The sequence below is a fragment of the Lepus europaeus genome, chromosome 3 (genome assembly GCF_033115175.1).
Source record: "Lepus europaeus isolate LE1 chromosome 3, mLepTim1.pri, whole genome shotgun sequence".
NCBI lineage: Eukaryota > Metazoa > Chordata > Mammalia > Lagomorpha > Leporidae > Lepus > Lepus europaeus.
The window spans coordinates 51,794,232-51,813,221 of NC_084829.1; the positions used below are offsets into that span (position 1 = coordinate 51,794,232).

The 18,990-nt window shown below is 37.5% G+C and overlaps 1 protein-coding gene across 1 annotated transcript in view; it reads right to left on the bottom strand.

Annotated features, from left to right (window-relative positions):
• The window catches only part of PKHD1 (PKHD1 ciliary IPT domain containing fibrocystin/polyductin), a 531,849-nt gene that overhangs the window by 277,049 nt on the left and 235,810 nt on the right, over window positions 1–18,990 (bottom strand). The window contains exons 45-47 of the mRNA XM_062186248.1: window positions 18,779–18,884; window positions 15,749–15,883; window positions 3,459–3,594 (exon numbers count right to left, since the gene is read on the bottom strand). Of these exons, the coding sequence (XP_062042232.1) occupies window positions 3,459–3,594; window positions 15,749–15,883; window positions 18,779–18,884 (377 nt within the window). The remainder of the gene's footprint in view (window positions 1–3,458; window positions 3,595–15,748; window positions 15,884–18,778; window positions 18,885–18,990) is intronic.

The window sequence follows — 18,990 nt, forward strand, 5'->3', positions numbered from 1 at the left end:
AACATTTGGCATTATTTTGAATAATTTTTGGCTGACACAACTTGGATATGGTGGGAGGAGTTTTGGCATTAATGAGCAAATACCAGGGCTACCGCAAAACACGCCACAACAAACAAGGCAGTCTCCACAACAAAAAGTTATCTGGCCCAAAATTCCTAAAGTGCTAAAGTTAAGAAAGTGATCTAGGGGTAAACAGAAATAGACAACACTAAATACTAAACATTAAAGGTTCTATGGTTTATCTTTCTATCTGCTGACTTCTAGTCCTCTATAGTAAGTTTCATTACATCAAAATATCTTTAATATTACACTTAAACATTTACCCTCAAAAGTAGCCTTCAATTAATCATTTGAGCAATAACACACTTTCTAAGAATTAGCTCCAAGGCTGTACATCTTGGCAATCTTCAACACACATGCCACATGATTCTTTGGTACTACCAGCCAAACTGATGAGACAGAAACTATGGCAGGGGTCTTCTAATTCATACACTGATGGCACTAAAAGCACAAATTAAGTCCACATCTCCCAGCATATATACTACTATACTGTGGTATTATACACAACAATAAGTGCAGATGACTGTACATTTGAGTAGCAATGGTTGCACATTGGTAGTTGGTATGCATGATTATTATGATTATCTTAATTTTTGAGCCATAGCTAATTTACTGAAATTTGACATCTAACTTATAATTGGCCTCATGTAAGCTTTAAACTGTTTGGTAATAATTCATTTTTTTTTTAAGTTTTACCCCAAAAGTCAAGACTTAAACTGATGGAAAGATAAGTCTGACATTAAACTAATCACCTAAGAAGGATATTATAATCCAGCTATAAGTGATATGTTCTCCTTTGAAATTGGAAATTTTCTTTTTTTTTCTCAAAAATGAATAAAATTGGATGTGGTAACATGTTGATTTTGAACTTCCCCATATATTTTTGCATTAGAGTATATTGCATTGACATTCAAAAATTTAAAAGATAGCTGTAAAATGTATAAGAGACTAATGGTCTCATTCTACATCCAAATAGAGTACATGTAGTAAATTAAGTCAAGCATAAAAGACTTCAAAAATCCATCTCTTATAACTTCCTAGGTCATCTAATATTATAATCACCTGCAGTTCCACACCTTGGGCATATTGTACTTTGATATGATTCCTGTGGCACTATTTGTTCTTTGAAATCTATTTTTTTAATGCTGTCCCTAATATGTGGAAACTTTCCCTTTGTCAATTCCCCATTGTAAATTCCTATTCACATTTAAAAATACTATTCAAGAGTCACCTCCCTGAGAATCTCACCTAATACTCTCTATAGTCACTCCACTGACCTTGTCCAATCCTCTAGCATTGCGATCATCACTCTTTCTTACAATGGCAGGCTTAGACATTTATTTTTCAGTTTATATCAAGAGTTTGGAAAATAGGGGCTATGTGTTTTAAAATTTTGTACTCTCCTCATCCCAGTTTCATTCTTAAGTACACCATGGAATAGACAGGGTTTTAAAATTTTTTAATTTATTTGTTTTTAATTTGAAAGTCAGAAAGAGATGTAGAGAGATTCCATTACTGGCCTGTTCTCCAAATGCCAACAATAGCCAGGGTTGGATAAGGCCAAGGTCAGGAGCCAAGTGTCCCATGTGGGTGATGGGGGCCCAAGTACTTGAACCATCATCTACCACCTCCCAAGATGTAAATTAGTAAGAAGCTCTATTGAAAGTGGAGTGGCCAGGACTAGAACCAGGAATTCTGACATGGGATGTAAGCATTCCAAGCAGTGACCTAACCACTGTGCCAAATGCTCACCCCACAAACAGTTTTTAAGCAAATGGAGAGGTGATTTAGCCCAGATCATCCAATGACAAAGGATTCGAGTTCATAAAGAGTAGTGTGGGGGCTGGCACTGTGGTACAGTGAGTTAAAGCCCTGGCCTGAAGCGCTGGCATTCCATTTGGGCGCCGGTTCAAGACTTGGCTGCTCCACTTCCAATTCAGCTCTCTGCTATGGCCTGGGAAAGCAGTAGAAGATGGCCCAAGTCCTTGGGCCCCTGTACCTGCCTGGGAGACCTGGATCAGCACAGCTCCAGCTGTTGTGGCCATCTGGGGAATGAACCAGCGGATGGAAAACCTCTCTCTCTCTCTCTGTCTCTACCTCTCTCTGTAACTCTTTCAAATAAAATTAAATAAATCTTTTTTAAAAATTTTTAATTTTTAAAATTTTTTTTAAATTTTTAATTTTTGTGATTATTTTCAGGGCCTTATGAATGATATCAAATGGTGAAGCTAAGAAAGAATTGTGATTTTTAAGCACTTGCCATGAGGCATTTCTTTTTTTTTTTTTTTTTTTGACAGGCAGAGTGGACAGTGAGAGAGAGAGAGAGACAGAGAGAAAGGTCTTCCTTTGCCGTTGGTTCACCCTCCAATGGCCGCTGTGGCCGGCGTGCTGCGACCGGCCCATCGTGCTGATCCAAAGCCAGGAGCCAGGTGCTCTCCCATCGGGTGCAGGGCCCAAGCACTTGCGTCATCCTCCACTGCACTCCCAGGCCACAGCAGAGAGCTGGCCTGGAAGGGGGGCAGCCGGGATAGAATCCGGCGCCCTGACCGGGACTAGAACCGGGTGTGCCAGCGCCGCAAGGCGGAGGATTAGCCTATTGAGCCACGGCGCTGGCCCGACATTTCTTATTACTATTATTATTCATACAACCTTAAGCTCAGATGTTATCCAAATAAAAGCAATTATTGGTTCTGCCCACAGAGGAGGGGAAAAAAAGTAAAGCAGAGACTTGCTGATTATTCATTTAATTTAAAAAAAAAATTATCTCAATTGGTGATTCAAACCACAAGAGCATATTTACTTGAATTAGTTGCTTGGCTGATTACAATGATAAAATCAACTAGATTGAGCTCTACCTCTTTTCACCTTGGCACATGAGATCTCTAAGGATTTTCTCATCGCCTCTGAGTATGGTTAACAAGTAAGCAAAAATTCCTATGGTTCTCATGCATGCATCAAGCTTTTGGCAGGTACATTAGCTACCTGAACTCTGCTCCTGCAGGAAATGTTGTATTCAGGTTAGTGTATGCCCATGTGTCAACTCATCCAACATCACTAATTAATTTAATCGGTGAACGCCTAATACACACTAGATTCTCCGTTACTAATAATCAAATTCTGAGCCAGAGAGATGTGATCTCTGCTTTTATAAAACACAGAACCCAGAACAGACACAGCAGCATCATGATAGAATGTGATGGGCACCATCATAGAAGGAGCATGGGGACACAAATAACACAATGGGAGGACCATACTATTTTTTTTTTAGATTTGTGCAATTCTGATATAATCTTATAATGAAAATAAATAATGAGTCACAAAGGCTTTGTCACTGTTTATCATATTGAGTTGATTATTGGCCTTATTTGCCATTGGTCATATCTGTTCAAACAACTTACCCTGTCCTTGAGAACACCCTGAACAGGTTCTGATGGCCACACAGCTGATGCGATCAAAATTAGCAAAGGTTGTGTTAGAAATCATCAGTTCCCACCTTTTTGGAGTTTTAATCCCAGCTGACATGCACAGGCTTCCCTGTTATTTAAAAGAAAAAAAAAAAAGGAAAAGAAAAATAAGAGAATTCGCCAAATGAAATACAATTCATGATGCAAGAATAAAAGGAACAATAAAAACAAAAATACAAGCCCTAGACTAGGAGTAAATATTTGTCAATGACATATATGACAAAGTATATGTATGCAAAATATAGAAAGAATAATAAGAATGCAGTCCAATCTTTCTGTATGTATCTATTTATTTACTTATTTATTTAGAGAGCCAGAGAGACAGATAGGCAGAGAGCTCTCCCATCCACAAATGTCCAGGAGCCAAAAACTCAATCCAGGTACCCTACATGAGTGCAATTACTTGAACCATCACCTTCTGCCCCTAGGGGACACATTTGTGAGAAGCTAGAATTGGCAGCAAAGCAGGACTCAAATCTAGATATTCCAATATGGAATGCAGATGTCTCAGGCCAAATACTCTTCCTTGAAAACTCAATTTAAAATCAGAAAAATAACTTAAAAAGACATTTCAACAAAGAGGACATAAGGATGGCAAGTTAAGTACACAGTTATTCATTGGGTAAATGAAAATTAAAAGCAAAATAAGACCCCAAAATAGTGAAAACAGCAAGTACTGATGAGGATGAGGAGTAAATCTCTCATACATTGGGTTAAATGCAAAATGGGACAGCTGTTTTAGAAAACAGTCCAGCAATTTCTTGAACATTTAAATATACTCTCATAATGTGATCTAGCAATTCAGCTCCTACATATTTATCTTACAGAAATGAAAACTTGGATTCATACAAAATCCTTACCCAAATTGTTATAATAGTTCTGTTTGTAATTGTTAAATCTGGAGGCCATTCAAATGTCCCATGGATAAACAAACTATACCCATGTAGTATAATAATACTCAGCCATAACAAAGAAAAAAAATACTTATATATGCAACAAGTTGGATAAATCCCAAACTTGTCATGTAGAAGCAAAAGCCAGTCTCAAAAAGTGACTCATGGTTTCATTTATATCATCATGACAAAAGACATAACTATAGTGTAGAGAATAGATCAGAGATTGTCAGATATTAGAAGAGAAGGTTTTGACTATGAAGATGGAACATGAGGGATTTAGGATTGATGCAACTATGCTGAATCTTGATTGTAGTGGTGGTGGTTCTATAGCTCCACAACTGTGCTCAAGTTCAGAGACAAACATAAGAAAAGTTAGTTTTGTTGTACTTAACATAAAAAAAGAATGTTCAGTAAATCCTAAAAAGAAGCAAAAACTGCTTCCAGCTTAATTTTCCACTAAATTTCTTCAACAAAGTCCACGCAAATTGTTAGGACTTCATTGTTAAAACTATTTGTTCATTTGAGGATCACCAGGATTTGTACAAGAGCCTCTGATATAAAAAACAGTGACAAAAATAGACAACCAGGGGCCGGCGCCATGATACAGTAGGTTAATCCTCTACCTGCAGCACTGGCATCCCATATGGTCGCCGGTTCTAGTCCCAGCTGCTCCTCTTCCAATCCAGCTCTCTGCTATGGCCTGGGAAAGCAGTAGAAGATGGCCCAAGTCCTTGGGCCCCTGTACCCACAAAGGAGACCCAGAAGAAGCTCCTGGCTCCTGGCTTCGGATCAGCGCAGCTCCAGCCTCTACCTCTCAAATAAATAAATAAAATTTTTTTTTTAAAATTATTTATCTTTTCCTTGAGAGTCAGAGTTACACATAGAGAGGAGAGGCAGAGAGAGAGAGAGAGAGAGAGAGAGCGCTTCCATCCAATGATTCACTCCCCAATTGGCCACAAGGGCCAGAACTGCGCCAATCCGGACCCAGGAGCCAGGAGCTTCCTCCAGGTCTCCCACGCAGGTGCATGGGCCCAAGCACTTGGGCCATCCTCCACTGGTATCCCAGACCACAGCAGAGAGCTGGATTGGAAGAGGAGCAGCCGGGACTAGAACCAGTGCCCATATGAGATGTCAGTGCTTCAGGCCAGGGTGTTAACCTGCTGCGCCACTGCGCCGGCCCCAATAAATAAAATCTTTTTTAATTTATTTTTATTTTTGACAGGCAGAGTTAGACAGTGAGAGAGAGAGAGAGAGAGAGAGAGAGAGAGAGAGAGAGAGAGAGAAAGATCTTCCTTTTCCTGTTGGTTCACCCCCCAAGTGGCCACTATGGCCGGTGCATTGCGGCTGGCGCGCTGCGCCGATCCAAAGCCAGGAGCCAGGTGCTTCTCCTGGTCTCTCATGTGGGTGCCATCCTCCACTGCCCTCCCGGGCCACAGTAGAGAGCTGGACTGGAAGAGGAACAACCGGGACAGAATCCGGCGCCCCGACCGGGACTAGAACCCGGGGTGCTAGTGCCGCAGGCAGAGGATTAGCCTAGTGAACTGCAGCACTGACCTAAATAAAATCTTAAAAAAAAAAAAAAAAAAAGACAAACAACAGAGAACAGAACCAGTGGATAAAATGTAATAAAGGAATCAGAAGAAAACTTAAACACAATCTTTACCAATCTTAGAGAAACAAGCATATTATATCCATGAAACAAAAGGAAGTCTAAAATGGGATTTTCAAAAAGAAAAAGGTAATACATATAAAAGAGCAGAAATAAGAAATTCAATAGGAAAAAAATTGAAGAAATACACTGGAAAGTAGAACACAATAACAAAAATATGGAAATTCAGAAGAAGCAAAGAATATTAGGAATACAAACCCACAAGTCCACTATCCAAATAATATTTGAAATAAAAAAGAGAAAATTATAAGAGAGAATTACCAAAGAAATACTTGAATAAAACTTCCCAGAAGGAAAAGATATACTTTTCCAGACTGAAGTTTACATCCAGCTCTTAAAGACATTTTTATTAGAACAAAGTCAGACCAAGGCACATCATGTTGAAATTGTGAAACACCATGGGAAAGGACAAGGAACTCAGAGCTCTCCAGGAGAAAAAAACAAAAGGTTGCCTAGAGACCTTAGAATCAGAGGGTCTTAAAATTGTTTATCCTCAAGACTAGAAACTAGAATACAATGGAATACTGCCTTCAGAATTTCAAGGCAAAGTGAACTCTAACCCAGTCTTCTATAACCATAACCTATCAATAAAGGGTCTCCAGATGTAGCTCAAAAACTTTACCGTCCATAGTTGGCCATTTTCTCAGAAAATTACTTTAGGCTATACTCTAACCAATGGTGAATTAAACTAGAATGAGGAAAACATGGAAATCAGGAATAGGAATTTCAATACTACTGACAGGAAGGAAATCGCCAGGATACTGGCCAAGGGAGAGTTCATGATGTAGCTATTAAATTATTCTCATATCTGCAGGTGCAGGGGTCAACATCTTGGGCTGTTGCTGGACACTACCCACTAAAGCTAAAGGAGTATCCTGTGACTCAGACATGTTACACGTTGCCATTTGTTCAACAGAAAAATATGCACATGAACACCAAGAGACTTATCAAAGACTGAGCTTAATATCATTATTTATTATAACTAAAAATTGGAAATAAACATCAAAAGCAAAATAATGAAATAATAAAACATTCATGACATGGAACACTACATTTATTATTAGAATAAATTATTGTAACACACACAAAAAAATGGGTCAATCTCACAATGTTGTCCCAAAGTAGAAACATACAATAGTTATATTCTATATGATTCCATTCATAAAAGTTCCAAAGCAAAAGAAAGTAATTAACGTTCATAACAGTCTGAATAATACCTCTCCTTTGCCCAGGGAGTTGTGGGGTGGGTTGAATAGAAGGGTCCTTGAAGGGGTGAAACTGGTCATGCCCTAGTTCATGTGGTGATACACACATGCTTGATTCGCCTTATAAAAATCCAGTAAGCTTGCCCCTTTTGATGTGTGTACTTTTCTCCATAAATGTTATCTCACCTTAAAACATGCACTTTAGGGGCCGGCGCTGTGGTGCAGTGGGTTAATACCCTGGCCTGAAGCACCAGCATCCCATATGGGCACTGGTTCTAGTCCCGGCTGCTCCACTTCCAATCCAACTCTGCTGTGGCCTGGGAAAGCAATGGAAGATGGCCCAAGTCCTTGGGTTCCTGCACCCACGTGGTAGACCCAGAGGAAGCTCCTGGCTCCTGGGTCCGGATCAGCGCAGTTCCAGCCTTTGTGGCCAATTGGGGAGTGAACCATTGGATGGAAGACCTCTCTCTCTCTCTCTCTCTCTCTCTCTCTCTCTCTCTGCCTCTCCTCTCTCTGTGTAACTCTGACTTTTGAATAAATAAATAAATCTTTTAAAAAATAAATACTTTTAAAAAGGACCAAATACTAGAGAAAATTATTATAAAAGATAGGAAAGTAAAGCAAGAAGTTAAAGGAGTTTAATGTCCTTTGTGGTTCAGGCAAAATTTAACAGCTGATGTTTTGTTAAGACAAGAGGCATGTTAAAAATTTAAGATCAAAATTAAATCAATCAGAACAAAATGAATGACTTTTAAATGAGGAACTACAAAAAATACTATGCAATGCAAGCAAAAATCAAGTTAGGAAAAAAAATTTTAAAAGTAAGAAAGAAAATGAATTGGAGACTGAAAGCACAAAATAAGATAGTAAAAATAAATGCAAACCTATGTGAGACATCAGCATGTGGATGGTTATTGAAACCACTAGAGAAAATGAGATTTCTCCCAGGGAGAGCAAGAATACTAAGAAGAAAAGGGATGCTACAATAGAATTTAGAGAAACAAAATGATGAAAGGTTTAAATTTAGCAAGACATATCCACAAGTGAAAATGGAATATCACCTCTTCAGAAACGGGAGGAAGAATGAGGCAATCTCACATTCGTTGGTCTGAATACGGTATTTTTAAAGTAGCAGCATCTGCTCAAGTTAATGACAATAACAACAAAAACACATTCATCCTGCAGATATCTCCAAAAGCAAGGTGACCATAATTTAAACCCAATCAAGATTTTTTGGTTACAATGGTACTTTAATAGAGATACTAGTAATAAATAACAAAAAATGGAATGTTCATCAAAGTTACAGCAGACATAATGTTCAGTTGACAGTCTCCTCAACAGAGCAAGGCTCGAAAGATACCAGACAAACTAGTATTTGTTGGGATACACCATGCAGCTTTCTGCCTGTGTGGGTTAGAGGCCCTGGTTCTACGTGCCTAGGATTGTAGTCACAAAAACAGTATTGGCACAATTGTGCTACAGACTACATTTTTAATAGTCATAATAACCTACATAAGACATTGAAGAATGTTTCCCTCTACCCCTGACCTCTGGGAAATATCAAAACTTGAAGACTTCCCTCAGATTTCCAGTAACCAACACATGTATATAAATTCTATTCCAGAAGTGAAATTTAATAGGTGCTGGTTTTCACAACTGACATATCAGGTATACCTTATGTCTGGCAAGTCTTAATGTTCCTTAGTGGGGGGTGGGAGGGGAGGTTACATACGTGGCTAAATATTTAAATCTGTTCCAGTAGAATATTAAATAGCAAAAAAATTTGCTCAAGTAGAAAAATCAAAATCAAATGAATATGTTTCACTGTTGGGCATTGCCTAAAATCTCCATTACAATATGGCGCCTGATGGATGTTTGAGGGGTGTGTCTGCAGCCTCTGTGGTTAAGCTACGTAAGATCAGATCACCGGCAGGGATAGGTCTGCTTTAGTTCCGCACACGTGGACAGTACATGATCCCTATACTTTACTTAAGGTGCCACTGTGTGTGGTCCACCCATGCCTGTGTGACCTTTTCTCTGATTGGCTCCCCTACTGCGCATGTCCCTCGTAAGCTTTATAAGCCTGTACGCTTCCTCAATAAGGCAGTTCCTGCTTTGACAGGACTCACGGGTGCTTGTGGTGTGTTCATCACCCATCGACCTTACCTCTCCTGTTCGCCTTGTTGGGGAGTGCTTGCGCTGCCCCTGCTGGTCAGGGGCTAGCATTGGACTTGAGACCCCGACATTTCTTTTTTTTTTTTTTTTTTAAACTTTTATTTAATGAATATAAATTTCCAAAGTACAGCTTATGGGTTACAATGGCTTCCCCCTCCCAAAACTTCCCTCCCACCCACAACCCTCCCCTTTCCCACTCCCTCTCCCCTTCCAATCACATCATGATTCATTTTCAATTCTCTTTATATACAGAAGATCAGTTTAGTATATATTAGGTAACGATTTCAACAGTTTGCCCCCATATAGCAACACAAAGTGAAAAAAAATACTGTTGGAGTACTAGTTATAGCATTAAATAACAGTGTACAGCACATTAAAGACAGAGATCCTACATAATATTTTTTTAAAAAATTAATTAATTTTCTATACCATTTCGAATTCACACCAGGTTTTTTTTTAATTTCCAATTATCTTTATATACAGAAGATCGATTCAGTATATAATTAGTAAAGATCTCATCAGTTTGTACCCACGCAGAAACACAAAGTGTAAAAATACTGTTTCAATACTAGTTATAGCACCACTGCACATTAGACAACACATTAAGGACAGATCCCACATGAGATGTAAGTACACAGTGACTTCTGTTGCTGACTTAACAATTTGACACTCCTGTTCATGGCGTCAGTAATCTCCCTAGGCTCTAGTCATGAGTTGCCAAGGCTATGGAAGCCTTTTGAGTTCACTGACTTTGATCTTATTCCGATAGGGTCATAGTCAAAGTGGAAGTTCTCTCCTCCCTTCAGAGAAAGGTACCTCCTTCTTTGATGGCCCCGTTCTTTCCACTGGGATCTCACTCGCAGAGATCTTTCATTTAGGTCTTCTTCTTTTTTTTTTTTTTTCTTTTCCATGGTATCTTGGCTTTCCATGACTACAATACTCTCATGGGCTCTTCAGCCAGATCCGAATGCCTTAAGGGCTGATTCTGAGGCCAGAGTGTTGTTTAGGACGTCTGCTATTCTATGAGTCTGCTGTGTATCCCACTTCCCATGTTGGATCTTTCTCTCCCTTTTTGATTCTATCAGTTAGTATTAGCAGACACTTGTCTTGTTTGTGTGATCCCTTTGATTCTTAGACCTATCAGAGCCATCGGTTGTGAACTGAAATTGATCACTTGGACTAGTGAGATGGCATTGGTACATGCCACATTGATGGGATTGTATTGGAATTCCCTGGCACATTTCTAACTCCATTATTTGGGGCAAGTCAGATTGTGCATGTCCCAAATTGTACATCTCCTCCCTCTCTTTTTCCACTCTGAAATTTAACAGGGATCACTTTTCAGTTAAAATTTAAACACCTAAGAATAATTGTGTGTTAATTACGGAGTTCAACCACTAGTATTAGAACAACAACAACAACAAATACTAAAAAGGAAAAAGTATTACATTGTACATCTAGAGTCAGGACAAGAGCTGATCAGGTCATTGTTTCTTATAGTGTCCATTTCACTTAACAGGTTTCCCCTTTGGTGCTCAGTTGTCGCTGATCAGGGAAAACAAATGATATTTGTCTCTTTGGGACTGGCTTAATTCACTCAACATCATGTTTTCCAGATTCCTCCATCTTGTTGCAAATGACTGGGTTTCATTGTTTCTTACTGCTGTATAGTATTCTATGGAGTACATGTCCCATAATTTCTTTATCCAGTCTACTGTTGATGGGCATTTGGGTTGGTTCCAGGTCTTAGCTATTGTAAATTGAGCTGCAATAAACATTAATGTGCAGATGGCTTTTTTATTTGCCAAATTAATTTCCTTTGGGTAAATTCCAAGGAGTGGGACGGCTGGGTTGTATTGTAGGGTTATGTTCAGGTTTCTGAGGAATCTCCAGACTGACTTCCATAGTGGCTTAACCAGTTTGCATTCCCACCAACAATGGGTTAGTGTCCCTTTTTCCCCACATCCTCTCCAGCATCTATTGTTGGTAGATTTCTGAATGTGAGCCATTCTCACCGGGGTGAGGTGAAACCTCATTGTGGTTTTGATTTGCATTTCTCTGATTGCTAGTGATCTTGAACATTTTTTCATGTGTCTGTTGGCCATTTGGATTTCCTCTTTCAAAAATTGTCTATTGAGGTCCTTGGCCCATCTCTTAAGTGGGTTGTTTGTTCTGTTGTTGTGGATTTTCTTGATTTCTTTGTAGATTCTGGTTATCAACCCTTTATCTGTAGTATAGTTTGCAAATATTTTTTCCCATTCTGTCGGTTGCCTCTTCACTTTCCTGACTGTTTCTTTTGAAGTACAGAAACTTCTCAATTTGATGCAATCCCAAGTGTTAATTTTGGTTTTGACTGCCTGTGCTGCTGGGGTCTTTTCCAAGAAGTCTTTGCCTGTAGCTATATCTTGCAGGGTTTCTCCAATGCTCTCTAATAATTTGATGGTGTCGGGTTGTAGATTTAAGTCTTTAATCCATGTTGAGTGAATTTTTGTGTAAGGTGAAAGGTATGGGTCTTGCTTCAAGCTTCTGCACGTGGAAATCCAATTTTCCCAGCACCATTTATTGAATAGGCTGTCCTTATTCCAGGGATTAGTTTTGGATCTTTGATCAAATATAAGTTGGCTGTAGATGTTTGGATTGATTTCTGGTGTTTCTATTCTGTTCCACCGGTCTATCCATCTGTTTCTCTAGCAGTGCCATGCTGTTTTGATAACAACTGCCCTGTAGTATGTCCTGAAATCTGGTATTGTGATGCCTCTGGCTTTGTTTTTGTTGTAGAAGATTGCTTTGGCTATTCGAGGAGACCCCGACATTTCACAGTATCAATAACTCAATTAACTGTTCATAAAGAAAGGTTAAATCATCAAAACTAAACATGTTTGGTATTCAAATCCTTCTCCTTACTAGTAACACTTTTAAAGTTACTAAAACTAAAATGTATAATTTACTTTCTAGAGGTAACACACAAGAATGAACTGACAGAATTATTTTAAAAAGGATCTGCTAAATGTGTCAATCCTTTATCTGTCCACTTGACATACTCTACTCACCTACCCCACTCTCAAAAAATTCCACTGTTCCAAAATGACTTCCTGACTTGTCCTCAGGTGTAGAAGCTATTTAGGTCTCCACAGTGAGGGAGGATGCACTTCTACAGTCCTGGCCATCAGATTAGAGAATCTGCTGAGGTTCGCACTCCTTTTAAAACTCTTCCCAAAAAACTTAAATTGAATTTGTAATCCCTCAATTCAGACAGTACTCTAATATGTGAAACACTCCAATACGTGAAAATTCTTTTTCCAACTTTTAAATAAAAGCCACAGAATGAATCCATGTGGCTAAAAACAATCTGAATTATATGTGTATGGCATTGTGTAAATGTATTTTTTAGTTCATTTTGCTAGACTTTATTAACCACTTCACGTTTGGTACCAGGATATTTTTGAGTGTGAAGGGAGTGACTATTTAGATGGAATTCTGGGACAACAGATTTAAACCTGGATATACCAATAAACCTGGATATACATAAATGCTGTATTGCATTTCTTCTCAATAAAACTATCCTCACTGAAAACTTTTCTATCCGTAGTAATGTAAAGGTAATATTGAGAATAAGAGTACCAACATATATACAAATAAGTTTAGAGGAAAAAGAAATATCATCCAATTAAAAAAAATTCTTCCAGAAACAGATGTTTGTTTTAGGATATGACTTAAACTGATCATTATATACTACTAATTACATGCGGATGGGTGGTCTATGAACAGATAGACTGAATTCTCTAAAAATCTTGATTTCTAAAACCACAGCATAAAAGATAAAGATTTCTAAAAGCACAGCACAAAAGATAAAAACTAAAATCATAATTGCACAGAGAGGTTAGGAATTTTTTTTCTTAAACTGACAAATGGCAATCAATTGCTTACCACATAAATCTGAAAATACTATGGATATTTTTCTTCTTTGTTTATTTTAACACTAGAATGTCTCAGATCCTTTAATATTTTTGTTGCTTGATTTTACAAATTTTACTGTGTATATTTGAGGTTTAAAACATGATGTTATAAGTCACATACAGATGGTAAAATAGTTATTATATGGAAACAAGTTGACAGATCTATAATCTCATATTGTTATTATTTTGTGGGTGTGATTATAGTAGCTAAAATATATTTAGTAACAAAAATCACTAATATGATATAATTTTATTAACTATACTTCTTACATTATACATTAGATCTCCAGAAGTGCTGGAGATTTTGAGGAATAGAGGGTACAGTAAACAGCTCAGTCTAAATGTAATTATCCAATGAATTTCCTTTCCCACACACTCTTTTGGGGCTAGCCTTTCATAAATAGTACTTCAGGGAATACTGCCAAAGGCACCAACAAATGTCCACTGCCAAAGCCATTTAGTAATTTTCCAGGAGTCTGAAGCCAGTTGTGGTCCTAGCTCCATAAAACTAGGAATCAATCTTGAGTTATCATTAGACTTTCCAAAACCTCCATTTCCGTATTATAAATTAAAGTGTTCTAACTAGATCATCTCTTAGGTGACAATTAACTCTGAAACTGCCTAGTCTTAATATTTGGGTGACATATCAGCATTGAGACACCTCGAACAAAACTATATATATTGATGCACTATTTAATATTTTCTATTAGGGGACTCTTCTACTCACTTGCTAAGAGGAAGAAAGGCCCTCAGCTACACTGCATTCCTGGTAACTCACACCCCAGGGGTATGATTATTTTTGATTTTCTCATGATAAGTACCCTTTTGTCATAATTTATAATTTAATTTATGTCACTCTCCCATTAGTTATGATGTCTATTTAACATCAATTAAGACACTGCAACACTAATTTACCAGGACAGTTGGTTACACAGTTTGATGAGCATTTTGCTTTTAGAATCTACACTCAAGTTTTTCTGGGAAATGTAAAGGCTTTGGATCTACCAGCATCACAGAAACAATCTAGGTGCCATCCTATCTTGGAAACTTGGAATATACAGAATCTGAATTAACCTTCCAGGTGGTAATCCTTGGGAGGAAAGTAAGAACTGTCAAGTATAAAACTCCTGAAAACGATGATTCAAAAGAGATTTAGGAGTTGGTGTTTAGCCTAGTGGTGTAGACATCAGAATCCCATGTCCCACATTGAAATGCATGGGTTCATTTCCCAGTTCCAGATCTTTACTGCAGCTTACTGCTCTTATCCACCCAGGAAGGCAGTAGTAGGTTCCCAGCTCCTGGCTCTGGCTCCCCAGCCCAGCCAGGTCATTGCAGATGTTTGGGAAGTAAACTACTAGATAGAATCTCACTAACTATCTCTCTCTCTCTCTCTTTCTCTCTCTCTCTCTCTCTCTCTCTCTCTCTCATATTTTTAAAAGAGATTTAAATAAGAAAACTAAATATAGGAAAATGAGGGTGATTAAGAAATTATTTTTAAATCCTAGTATATATCTGTAGCTATAATGTCCAATAAAAGCACAGATGTCAATAGGTATATTTCAATTGGACAATGCATTCAGGAATACTGTAGGTCTCTTCCATATATGATTTTCACAACAATTAGATTACTCACATGCATGTTATTTTTATGAAAACAAGAACACAAGGGAGCCATGACATATTTGAATCCTAAGAGACCAATGGTAGCCACAGACCTCCCTGAAAGACAACTAGGGTTTCTCAACTAGGGAATTGGTACCCTGACCATGCAATGATGAAGTCATCTTCAGTCTGATTTTTATCAGAGAGAAACCTGCACTTAGGCAATTATTGGGGAATCATATAGAAAATCTCAATATACTATAATACACCATGTAAATTTATATGACCCAATTTGAAGTGTAGTCTAATTGGAGGAAGGACTCTGAATAAGATGTTGATGTAGAAATTTGTCAAACTATAGAGCTGAGAAACAAGATAGAATCATACTATTTCACAATACTTAGTTTAAGCTAAATTATTAAGTTTGTTATTGCATCTGTATGAATAACAATTCTAAACTGCAACCAAATAAAAATTCTATGAATTACCCATAATCTTCATAATTTATATGCTTTCATAACATTGAAACCCTGATACTATTTGAATTTTATTAATAATATCACCACTGTTACTAATAAAAAGCCCCTTTAAATTTTACAACTTAAATACAAGATTCACCAAAGAGTGCTATTAGAATTGCATATCATACATCATCAGGCAGCTTAGCACATATGATTCTGTTTTGCTGGACAGCCTAAGATAATCACAATAAGGCACTTACCTTGTGTGTAAAATGACCCACTAATAAGCTGTCAGTAACTGAAGTATTTGCATCACTTTCCAAGATGTCTATTCCAAAATCTCTGCATTCATACACTTGGAAGTTCTTCAGGTGAAGGTTACTACTTCTAAAAATCTATAAAATAAAAGCATATATTATGGTGAAAGTCTGAAACTTGGTGTTTCTTACAGACTTCTGACTTCTTTAATTATTAAGTATAAATTGAATGCTATACAATATTTAAGTGGCTATGTCCATCAATATCAGTACATGCATACCAAAGTTGCCATAAGGTCAACAATTTAATACTTTATCCCTTTTAGTATTTTTTTTTGTTCTAGTACTATTGGTTGAACTCTGTAATTAACACACAATTATTCTTAGGTGTTTAAATTTTAACTAAAAAGTGATCCCTGTTAAATATAAGAGTGGGAAAAAGAGAGGGAGGAGATGTACAATTTGGGACATGCACAATCTGACTTGCCCCAAATAATGGAGTTAGAAATGTGCCAGGGAATTCCAATACAATCCCATCAATGTGGCATGTACCAATGCCATCTCACTAGTCCAAGTGATCAATTTCAGTTCACAACCGATGGCTCTGATAGGTCTAAGAGTCAAAGGGATCACACAAACAAGACTAGTGTCTGCAAATACTAACTGATAGAATAAAAAAGGGAGAGAATGGTCCAACATGGGAAGCGGGGTACACAGCAGACTCATAGAATGGCAGATGTCCTAAACAGCACTCTGGTCTCAGAATCAGCCCTTAAGGCATTCGGATCTGGCTGAAGAGCCCATGAGAGTATTTTAGGCATGGAAAGCCAAGACATTCTGGCAAAAAAAAAAAGAAAAGAAAGAAAGAAAGATCTCTGCGAGTGAGATCCCAGTGGAAAGAATGGGGCCATCAAAGAAGGAGGTACCTTTCTCTGAAGGGAGGAGAGAACTTCCACTTTGGCTATGACCCTGTCTGAATAAGATCGAAGTTGGCAAACTCAAAAGGCTTCCATAGCCTTGGCAACTCATGACTAGAGCCTAGGAAGATTACTGACGCCATAAACAAGAGTGTCAAATTGTTAAGTCAACAACAGGAGTCATTGTGTACTTACTCTTCATGTGGGATCTGTCCTTAATGTGTTGTCCAATGTGAAGTAAAGCTATAACTAGTACTGAAACAGTATTTTACACTTTGTGCTTCTGTGTGGGTGCAAACTGATGAAATCTTTACTTAATATATACTAAATTGATCTTCTATATATAAAGATAATTGAAAATGAATCTTCATGTGAATGGAATTGGAGAGGGAGTGGGAGATGGGAGGGGAAAAAAAAAACTCAACAACAACAAAAAAAATCCAGTTAAGAAAGGGGCAAAGGACTTGAATGAGCATTTTTCAAAAGAGGAAATTCAAATGGCCAACAGACACATGAACAAATGCTCAGGATCACTAGCCATCAAGGAAATGCAAAAAATATATAATGAGATTTCAATTCACCCCAGTTAGAATGGCTCTCATGCAGAAATCAACACACAAATGAGGGCAAGTATGTGATGAAAAGGGTACCCTATTCCACTGTTGGTAGGAATGTAAACTATCACATTGTAGAAGACTGTATGGAGATACTCAGAAATATGAAAATAGATCTACCACATGACCCAGCCATCTTACTCCTGGGAATTTACCCAAAGGAAATGAATTCAGCATATGAAAGTCTTTTCTGTACCCCCATGTTTACTGTAGCTCAATTCACAATAGCTAAGATATGGAATCAACCCAAATGTCCATCAACTGATGACTGGATAAAGAAAATGTGGTATTAAATACTCTATGGAGTACTACTCAGTCATAAAAGAGAATGAAATCCTGTCTTTTGCAATAAAATGTGCACAACTGAAAACCATTATATTTAGTGAAATAAGCCAGTCCCAAAAAGAAGAATATCATATGCTTTCCCTGATCTGTGGTAACTAATAGAGTATGAAAAAAGTAATGCATACTAGCAAAATTGACATTTTGAGATTAGATGATTGTTTACTTCCTCAAAAATTATAAATAAAACTACCATATGCTTCAGAAGTTCCACTACTAGGTATATCCAAAAGAAATGATATCATTATGCTAGAGAGAATTCTGAACCCTCAGGTTCATTGCAGCATTATTTATATTAGTCAAGACAGAAAATCAACCTAAGTGTTAATCAACTGATGAAAGAACAAAGAAAATGTAGAATATTCATATATATGCAATGGGTGTTATTCATCCTTCAAAAAAGAAGCAAATCTCGTCATTTGCCATGACTGTGATGAACCTGGAGGATATTGTGTTGTTCAGCCACACACAGAAAGCCAAATTCCATGTGATGTCACTTATATGTGGACTCTAAAAAAATTTAATTCAGAAGCAGAATTTCATTAAACAGTGTCTCTGAATAATTTTTATCTATTGTTAATGAGCAAGCAAATCTTCCTTATAAGAAAATTATTGTGATAATTAAAATTAAATGATTAAACATGATTTTTTTTCAGGTAAGCAAGAATGGCATTGACATTTTGTATTCCAATGTTTAACAGTGCTTTGTCTCAAGATTGACAGATGTATTACTCAGGATATTAGGGTATCAAATGCATAATATTTGAAGTTGGGATTTGTACCTAATTGTGTTACCAATCTGTATGACCTTCAATAAGTCCCTTTACTTTCTGAGCCTTTATTTCTTATTTCTAAGGAGGGATAAGAAGGAAACAATAGGTGCACCTGTATGTTCCCTCTTGGTTGTATATGATCCTATTGTTCTCTATTACAGTTGTCAGAAAGTCACCACAAGAGGAAATGATGTACCCCTGGATTACTAGCTAAGAGTTTGTTCAATCAACAACTATTCCACACACACTTCAGATGTCACTGGCTCTTTAAAACTGGGATTCTGTTATAATGCTACATTGTCCTTATTGAAATAGAGACGAATAATAAATGGCCATGGGAAAGAAAATGACAGCTTTGATTTAAAAAGAAAAGCTAAAGAAACTCACTTGGACACCACCTGCACTTCTCCAAACTGTGAAGTTTCGGAACAGGGTAGGACCAGGTCCATTATCCCAAGGTGGCTGAAATTCAGGATACACAAATAGACCACACCTAGAAAGGTAATGAAAGAATGAAATGAGCTAATTTCTATGTTTCCAACTCCTAACTTTTTCTCATTAGAAAATACAAAATATTTTAACACATTTTTTACTTTTTA